The sequence below is a fragment of the Penaeus chinensis genome, chromosome 41 (assembly GCF_019202785.1).
Source record: "Penaeus chinensis breed Huanghai No. 1 chromosome 41, ASM1920278v2, whole genome shotgun sequence".
Taxonomy (NCBI): Eukaryota; Metazoa; Arthropoda; class Malacostraca; order Decapoda; family Penaeidae; genus Penaeus; species Penaeus chinensis.
In genome coordinates this window covers 14,476,453-14,486,452 of record NC_061859.1, presented here as the reverse complement: position 1 = coordinate 14,486,452, position 10,000 = coordinate 14,476,453, and the positions used below count along the sequence as shown (strand labels likewise).

The 10,000-nt window shown below is 45.7% G+C and overlaps 1 protein-coding gene across 2 annotated transcripts in view; it reads left to right on the top strand.

Annotated features, from left to right (window-relative positions):
• LOC125047726 (homeotic protein ultrabithorax-like) overlaps positions 1 to 10,000 on the top strand; it is a 1,130,701-nt gene that overhangs the window by 318,419 nt on the left and 802,282 nt on the right. The window contains exon 3 of one of the 2 annotated variants that reach the window (XM_047646119.1): positions 8,164 to 8,632. In XM_047646119.1, the coding sequence (XP_047502075.1) occupies positions 8,164 to 8,632 (469 nt within the window). Of the gene's footprint in view, positions 1 to 7,764; positions 8,633 to 10,000 lie in introns of those variants that run through there. The other variant, XM_047646120.1, reaches the window with a different exon arrangement.

Below are 10,000 nucleotides of genomic sequence, written 5' to 3'. Positions count from 1 at the left end.
TGGAAATACGTCACGGTGCGTGAAATACGAATCACACGAGCGCTAAATCATAAGTAGCAAATAAAATGGTGGCTTGAGGAGACAGTGCGATATAGGGCTTTTCTCGCCAACTTGTGTGTTTAGCAGGATAATGATGTCACTGTACTCACGCTCCTGGGAGGTAGCAGCTGATTATACGCGGTAATAATTCATTTGCTCGTGAATAATGAAAATTACGTGGGCTGCAGGGAGAGGCTTGTTACTATTTATCAATAAAGCGTATTATTATTGGTGAAATACTAATAGTGGAATATATATGTATATATATATATTTACATATATGTATATGTATATACATATATGTGTGTGTGTGTATGTGTGTGTGTGTGTGTGTGTGTGTGTGTGTGTGTGTGTGCGTGTGTGTGTGTGTGTGTGTGTGTGTGTGTGTGTGTGTGTGTGTGTGTGTGTGTGTGTGTGTGTGTGCGTGCGTGCTATGTATATGTGTGTGTATGTGTGGGTTTTTATATGCATGCAAATATTAAAAACATGTGCATGCATTTCTTCACTTAAACAAAATATACCCAGAAAATGTTAATTCCATGAGCATTTATTTTTCAGTTGACTCTTTTACATCCCAACTCACAGATATATGAACTAACATACATTTTAGCTCGCACGGAGGACTCTCTATTATGCATGATGTATCTAAGTTAATCATAACATTTCCAGCAGACCTATTCCCCCTCCCTCAGCACCCCCCCCACCCCCCTTGACCGTCCTTAAGGCAGGTGAGGACGTGAGAACTATGAGAAAAACGACCTTCACGACCACAGTGTGAAGGGAGGCGAGGGGAGGGGGGTGAGGGGGGGCTCCTATCCTCCCTCCATTGATTATTGTTGTATGTCTGAACTAACCTGTTTATTTCTTCTACTTATTTCATTTTTTTGACAGGTTCTTTCCTTATGATGAAGGCGATTGTAAGCTGTTTGACTTGTGATCTGTGTTGATAATGTGATTTGCACCCTTGTGTACTTTAAGTGGTTATGTCTATTGATATGTTTTGTGCAACGTGATCACCACCACCAACACGAACCGATGTTAGAATAAAGTCGTTAAAAATGATATCTTCTTAAATCTGTCCTTCGTCTTCTGTACTTCTTTTGCTTCTCCTCCTCTTCCTGTTTTCTTTTTTCTCTCCATTATCCTTCGCCCCTATTCCTCGTCATTCTCCTCCTCGTTTTTCCCTCCTCTTTCTCCATTTTCCTCCTTCTCTTCCTCTATTTTCCACCTCTTCCTCACCCTTCGTCTCCTCCAGATCTTCCTCCCCCTTCTCCTCTTCTCCCCTTCCCTTCTCTACTCCCTCCCTCGAGTTCTCTCTACTTCCCGCGGCTCTTAACAGCATTATACTGAGGAATACTGAGTGACCCGCGGCGGAGAGGTCACACGAACTCCCCCGTCTCCTCCGCGCTCATTCGAGTGTTTTGCTTTAAGATCCCGCATATGAATGGTCGCGTCCCCATCAGCAACCCGCGGAAGAGAGAGAGGGTGAGGAATATTTTAAAAAGAAAGAGGATAAATAACGTATTTGGTAAAAAGAGAAGGGGAAAAATGAGGAAGAAAGAACTCGAAAGAGATGGGAAAGAAGGAGAAAACGGGAAGAGGGAAGGAAAGGAAGAAGACCAGCCGAGGTTATGGTAATAAGATGGGAGGGGGCCGACATTCGGAGTGTAAAAGGGCTAACATGCGTTTTATGGTCTAAAAGACTGCGTTTAGCACTCACTTCATCACAAGGGTCGAGCTTTTAATTGAGTTAGAGTGAGAAGGTTAAGCAAACACTATGAGAGGGGGAGAAGACATCCAGGAAGATGTGAACGACACATTTTTCTCTCACTTTTTTTCTTTATTTACTCTCTTCATCTTTTTTTTGTTCTTTTTTTTACCTCCGAGAGTCCATCCGCATCATAATAAGACTTTTCTCTTGTTGATGCTCTTACGTAATCGTTCCGTATCGAACTGGCGACTTAAATGGTTACGAGATAGCAATAGCTTTCTTTTGTGGACGAACCAGGAGAGCTTTGATGATAACATTTTCCTTTTTACCGACGACTTCAGGGGAAATTAACCTCCCACGAACTTTAAGCGGCCAAAGAGTAGAGCTGCAATCTCCAAATGAGGGCGTTTTATTCATCAGCTCCTTGTGCAGAGGCTGGGTAGTGCAGCGGACCCTTAAAGAAGGTCTTGGCAGATGAGGACGGCGGCTGGAGCCAAGGGGGCCGGTGAAGGTGGGTGGCCGGGCGGGGTAGTGCTAGACGGGCGGTTCCCAGTGGGTGGTTAACGACCTAGTGGGCGGTGGGCGGGGAAGGTGGGATGGACGCGAGATGCCCGATTGCAGAGGTTACAGGCCCCTTTTTTGTGCGCTGAAGGTGATGTAAGCCGTGACTGCAGGTGAGGCCGCGCGAAGGATATTAGCCAGTGATTTGGTGTCGTCGGCGAGGACCTGCTTGATGGCTCCGGGAATTTTGCTCGCTCCTCGTAGCGAATTTGGGGGAGGGAAAGGGGGGGGGGGGGAGGTTGATAAGTGGATGTTCGTGATTTAGAAGTCGTTGGTTTAATGGCGTTTCCAAGTGCGCGCGAGGAGCCGTGACAAGCTCTGACGAATTGCGTCAAAATAGTAAATAAGAAAAAAAAGAAAACCTGCTCTTCGGGTTTGTGATGGCCGTACGTCAGCTAGATTTGACTTTGATGGCACTTCTTAACTCACGAGTTTCGCATTTTGTATTAGCGACTGGTTCGCCACCTGAGGATTATGAACATAATATGTAATCTCTTATGGTCGTACAGCGTGTGATTACCAAGCCTTACTTCATCTCCAGTTTATTTTAGCTATAAAGAAAGAAAAACACAAAATGATAGGTATAAGGGAGGGAAGGGGAGACAAACGAGGGGGAAATGGGATATTCGTGAATAAAAGAGATGTAGAGCGCATGGATAGTGATAAGTATAATAATAGATAGATGGAGGAAGAGAGAGAGAGGTGCGAAACGAGGTAAAAAAGATAGGAATTAAAAGAGGAATACAGACTTTTACATAAAAAGGGAAATAATAAGACTTAACAAGGGGGATTCTCTCAAGACATTGTAAAGCTAAGGAGGTTGTTAAACGAGGAAGGGGGGGGGGGGGACGCACCTGTGAACTTAAAGACGGTGGTGCAATGTAGGGCTTATATATAACTTTGTCATGGCACGCACCCGACCCATCTCTCCTACCCTCCCCCCCCACTCCCACCCAAACCCCCATCCCCCATACCTTCCTTGGGACAGTGGTCCTGTTTTGGGGAAGTGGCACACGAGTGGATGACTGAAGGAGATGGGAGAGGCACGGAGAGGAAAGGGAGAATCCACAAGGAGGCATGGGAAGGATGCTAAGCTGGGTATATGAAGCTGAGTGAGAGAGAAGAAAAGAGAGTGAAAGATAGAGAGATAGACAGAGATATAGAGAGACAGATAGATAGATATACAGAAAGATAGAAAAAAGAGATAGAGATATAAAGAGACAGATAGATAGAAAGAGATAGATAGATAGATAGATAGATAGAGAGAGAGAGAGAGAGAGAGAGAGAGAGAGAGAGAGAGAGAGAGAGAGAGAGAGAGAGAGAGAGGTAAAGAGAGAGAGAGAAAGACAAAGAGAGAGAGAAAGACAAAGAGAGAGAGAAAGACAAAGAGAGAGAGAAAGACAAAGAGAGAGAGAGAGAGAGAGAGAGAGAGAAAGAAAGAGAGAGAGAGAAAGAGAAAGAGAGAGAATCTTCATGGTGTACTGGTAGCCCGGCGGTAATCTAGGCTGTGGGTGAGTGTCATAGCTATGATCTTTGCTGCGTGTGGATAGCATAGCTTTAAACGGCGCGGAGGTTGGAAACACACAGTATAAGGTGTTTCCATGCGAGTCAGAGGAGAGTTGAGAGTGAGTTGAAAGAGAGAGAGAGAGAGAGAAAGAGAGAGAGACAGAGAGAGAGAGAGAGAGAGAGAGAGAGAGAGAGAGAGAGAGAGAGAGAGAGAGAGAGAGAGAGAGAGAGAGCGCTTAGACAGACAGACAGACAGACAGACAGACAGACAGACAGACAGACAGACAGACAGACAGACAGACAGACAGACAGACAGACAGACAAACAAAGAGAGAGAGAGAGAGTGAATGAAGGAGAACCCGAAGAAAGATAGGAAGCAGAAAGGTGTAGCTCTCAACGTGCAAGGTCGGTGTGTTATCTTGCTACAAGGCCGATGGGGAAACCGCGATTCTTAGATGATTTTTAGGATAAACGATAGCTACAAGGGAGAGACATTTTCTGTGAAAATTGTGGACTACGGAAAGTTTTCTGAAGTATAAATAGGTTTTAGGAGTTCTTCGCCTTTGTTCATGTACTTTTCTTTTCCTTTATGTTCTTTAAATAGTTAGAACGAAGTGAGAGGGAGTTTCTCGTTAAAGTAACAGTTGGTTGAGGAAGGAAATACGGTATGATTTCTGAACTCATTGGGATTCAAACAAAGCTTTTGGGCGAGAGGTAAGGACAGCGAATTTGTCAGTGGTAGCTTGTGTAAGGAAAGCTTTATCATGAATAAGATAGATAGATAGACTGCCAGATAAACAGCCACATAGAAAGATAGATAGATAGATTAAGATATAGATAAATAAAGATATAGCTATAAATATGCATACAGATGGATAGATACATAGATAGATAGATAGACAGCTATACTGTACGTAAACTGAAATAAGTGTTGGTCTCTCCCTCTTCCCCCCCCACTCTAACCCCCCCCCCCCCCCCCCCCCCCCCCTCCATCCCCATCTCTTTCCTGAGTCTCACGCTTGATTGAGTTGACTGACAGGCGCCGATTCGTGGAATGGCGCCGATGCTCTGGCCTGAAGATGATGGCTTAACTCCCGCGTCACGTGTGGGTAGAGGGATCAGTGTACGAGATCCGATGTCGAGTGACTAACTGACACGTTTTAAATGGTAGAGAGGCGAGTGAGTGGCACGCTCCAGCACGTTCCACTCCCCCCCTCCCCCCCCCCCCCCCCTCCCCCGGCGGGTTTGAGAGAGATGGGCATCTCCGCCACGGTCTTGGAGAGGGAGACGAACACTAAGAAGGAAAAGAGAGGTGTACTTAGCATTCTTAAAGAGGTTTCGAACCCGAGTTGGAGGATTCAAAGGGGATTCTGGGAGGGTTTCGGGTTTTTAGAAAGGGTTCGGAAGAGGTTTCATTTATTATTTAAGATCCGAAAGGTAATGGCTAATACTCTAGGAAAGAAAAGAAATAGAAATGGATAAATGGATCGAAGATATTTCGCGATATTCAACACTGACAGACGGCGGTCGAGGAGCGCGCAGCCCCAAAATTGCATTCAGAATCCCGTAGAGTTTTGCAAGCGTGACACCGGGCGGGAGAGCTCTCGTTCATCTCAGGGCTGATAACGAGCGCTCGGGCCCTCGGCTACGAGCATGCGCGTCATAAGGCTCGGTCGTAGGTGTGTGTGTACGTTCCGTGTGTACGGCTGTAGTGGCGTACATAACATAGGTCACGGGGTGGGAATAGGTCACAATCATTAATGTAACCATTTCAAAAGAAATTTGCATAGCAGGATCACTATTTTTTAGACTAAGGGAGATTAACGCGAGCGCAGTTTCAATAATTCTTACAGTAATGGACTCGTATATACACGGAATGGAAGTGTTGAGTTTAGGCCTAAGCAACAAATTATGAGGAATAGTATAACAAAATGAAAAATTATGAAATTAGGTGAAAAGAGCTGGTAACAGGTGACTCTTAAAAAAGTGTAAAATTAGTATGAAATGTTTTACGTATGAAATGAAATTGTGGGGTTGTTTCCCGTGAGGGAAGGACGCACTCTCATACAAACACACACAGACACACAGACACACACACACACACACACACACACACACACACACACACACACACACACAAACAAACTCATACATATCAAGACAGATATACAAATGCATACATACACAGACAGATAGACAGAACCATATACAAATCAACCTACATTCATCCACGTTTCCACAAACACCAACAACAATTCAAATGCAATCCAACCCCCCCCCCCCCAACCTCCCAACCCCGAAAAAAGATATATAAAAATAACTTCTCAAAAAGAGAAAGAAAGTGCGTATAATAATAATCAGGAGCACAGAAAGAGCAGGCCACTCGGAACTAGAGTTTGCGAGTGATTGGAACTTTCGGACCAAGAAGAGAAATCGGTAGCGGTGTGGTTGGTTTCAAGAGGATTGGGGGAGAGAGAGAGACACGAAGAGGATTGGGCTGCTGTCGCTTGTCTCGTTCTCTCCGTTTGTGTCTGTCTGTTTGCATGTGTGTAGGTCTCTGTCTCTACGAGAGAGAGAGAGGGAGGGAGGAAGGGAGGGAGGGAGGGAGGGAGTGAAGGAAGGAAGGAGGGAGGAAGGGAGGGAGGGAGGGAAGGAGGGAGAGGGAGAGAGGGAGAGAGCGGGAGAGCGAGGGAGAGAGAGAGAGAGAGAGAGAGAGAGAGAGAGAGAGAGAGAGAGAGAGAGAGAGAGAGAGAGAAAGAGAAAGAGAAAGAGAAAGAGAAAGAGAAAGAGAAAGAGAAAGAGAGAGAGAGATGGACGAATGAAAGAAAAAAATCTAGGAAAATAAAGAAAAAACAGTACAGAGAAAGATAAACAGAATAAAAATGAAAGAGAGAGAGAGAGAGAGAGAAAGAGAGAGAGAGAGAGAGAGAGAGAGAGAGAGAGAGAGAGAGAGAAAGAGAGAGAGAGAGAGGAAAGGCCTCTAGCTGTGCGGTTGTCTTTGCTTGAATGCGTAGATTGAACCTCAAATAGCATTAAAGATGAAGGCCTTATAGGGGAACAGAGAGCGAGTTTGTTTGGGCATGCCATCTTACTATGTGCGGTTCCCCTTATAAAATCTTACTTACGCTGAGAGAAGAGGCCTATGTTAGATTTTTAAAACTTGGTGAGCAGGGTTGTGACGCATTGTCAAAAAGGGAAAAGGGTGTTTTTAAAAGGTTGTAGGCCTATAAAAGTGAGATTTTTACATTTTTAAACGTTGTTTTTGATCATTATTACATTGGACAATTTTCATTGCGTATCGGGGCTCATTCTTTAATTGTGTACAGGTGTTGTCTGTACTTAAACCGGAAAGATAGTGTAAGATATATGTTATCCTTTTATCTACTTGTCACCCAAGGGAAACTAGAGCAAACGTTGCGGAAACGTTTTTTTAGGTGAATTTTATGGACTTAGAATTAAGTTAGTTGATTTTGCATAGAAATGTCGGCTATTTCTCCGAACTTTTTGTTTAGTTACTTGATATGCGGGATTTATAGGCCTAGTTACAGGGGTGAACTATAAAAGGATCAAATTATGCCGACATTGTAGCAATAAATAGGCCTAGGGAGTAGACTAGTGTGTGGGCGTGATAGGCATCAAGTGAGCACACACAGTAGGCCTAGTATCAAAGTTCTCAATAGGCTTCGGGTGTGTAGGCAGCCATCATAGGTGATGGGGAGCAGCGTAGGCCTACGTCGGGGGCGCGAGGTAGGCCTCACGTGGGGCTGGGGTGAGTGTCATGCGAGGAGTGGCGTTAGGCTGGGCGTCATGCAGGTGGCGGCGGGCGGGGGGCGCGGCCTGGGAGTGTCACGCCCCCGGCTGCCAGGGCCCGCCCCCGCGTGCGCCGCTTCTGAGTGGCGGGGTTGCGTGGCCCGGAGACCTGAGCTCGCCGCCACCATTCGGCCAGTGTGCGCCAGCCAGCCACCACCGATAATCGCGCGTGTGTGTGCGAGTCGGCCGGTCGTGACGTCACTATTACGGAGCTAGTTCTTCCCGCGGACTCCCGTCCCACTCACAGTCGTCCTGCGGCCGCGTGACGCAACCCATCCTCATTGGCTGCTTCTGCCTCTCCGGGCCGTCCTTCATATGTTTACACATAGCGACTGCTATGAGCAAATTTAATCCAGCACATGGTGTGGTAGCGCGGGTAAAATTTACAATTTGAAAATCGGTTGGTGTGTTGGTGGTGATCACGGTGTGTTACTGGAACTTCAGTTGGTTCTTGGTGTTGGTGGAGTGAGTGTGTCAGTGGGTGCGTGTAGTGTGTTACCTTCATAACCACAACCATGAACTCCTACTTCGAACAGGGCGGGTTTTACGGCGGCGGCTCCGGCGGGGACCAGGCTTACCGCTTCCCCTTGGGCCTCAGCGTGAGCCCGTATGGGCAGCCAGGACCTCGTCAGGATGGCTACGACACCACGGCCGCCTCCTGCAAGCTGTACGCGCCCCCTCAGGAGCACATGACGCCTAACCCCTTCAAGGTGGACTGCGTCAAGGATCAGAATGGGTATGGAGCCACCAAGGACATGTCCGGGGGCTGGGGGCCCGCGGTGCGCCCCGCCTGCACCCCAGACCCGGTGGCAGCTCGCGGCTACCCTCCGGACCCCAGCACGTCCCCCCGGGACCGGGCAGCACACGTGGGCGGGTGGAACACGTGCGGGATGACGCCCGTGTCCCAGCCCCATCAGCAATCCCAGCAGCCGCCGCAGCAGACCAACAACCAGATGAACCAGGCGCCCTCCAACACCACCTTCTACCCCTGGATGGCCATTGCAGGTACGTACCAAGCTTCCGACAGTACTGTGGTGTGGGCGTGGTGGAGGGCCGTGGCACCTGTGCCGCCCACCGCAAGCAAGGTGTCTGACGGTGCAGCCGCCGTGCCACCGCCCGGCGCCCCGGCGGGCCAGTGCGGCACTCGTGGCCTCCCTGCTGGCCGCGCCGCCCGGGTCGCGCCAGGCCTCCACGCAAAGCCTGTTTCCCTAAAGATTAAAATCCATCAAAATTCTGCTCGCTAAAAATGAATAAATCTCCAGCAGACAGCCTCGGCTCCCATAAGCACCTAACACCCCCTCGTAGGTCTAATTTGCATAATTATCTACCGTATCTATCTTCAGTAATACAATGAGATAATCAAGCTGGGGTTCCCCCGAAAAAAGTTAGTTTAACCAACATATAACCGGCGGGGGTCGCGGCCTCCCCCACTGGGTTTAATCTCCCACAGATGAGTAAGAACAAATTAGGTTTCGGGCCAGAGCAAAGCCAGGCTCAATTTACTAGTCTTTTCACACAAGAAATAAAGCAGTTATCATTCCCCAAATTCGTAACGTAGTTTTAAACCCAAAAAAGGAAATCATAAAAAAAAACATGAAATGAAATGGTTTTCGTCCTTTCCAAGTTAAGTATTTCATCAACTGTTAACAGAAAAAAAAAACAAAAAAAAAAAAACAATAACAAAAACGAATGCGTAAACTGCGAAAAAAAACAATAAACAAATTAATATTCCGCTAAAAATACAACGAAAAAGTGCATTCCCCAAAACTGTGAAACTGTGAAGAAATACAAAATGAACGAAAATGGAAAAAAAAAAGTGATAACAAACGTCTTATTTGCAAAAACAAAACAAAAAAAAACAAAGAGTGATTACTAGAAGTACACCAGAAACACAAGAAAAAAAGTGTCATGAAATATGCCAGTAAAAACACTGTGAGATTGTGTAATTCCCATGAAGTGACGTTTATCTGGGCGGTGATGAAGTGCCCACAAAAGTTATCATGTGTTGCTGCGTAATATATTGTCCCATTTGTAATGATTATTGTAATGATGGATGGGAATAAGATGGACGATGACTTAGGTGACAATGAAGTAATTATAGTATTCATGAAGATAATAATGATAGTAACAAGAGTAATAGTAATAGTAGTAGCAGTAGTAGTAATAGTAGTTGTGGCAGTAGTGTTGGCAATAACAATGATAATGATGATAAATAGAATTATAGAAATATTAATATTAATAATGATAATAGTAATTCTAACGATAGTAATGATAATAATGACAATAACAATGATTATAATAATAATGATAATGATAATCACAGTAATAATAATAACAATCATAGTAAAATAATAATAATAATAATAATAATAA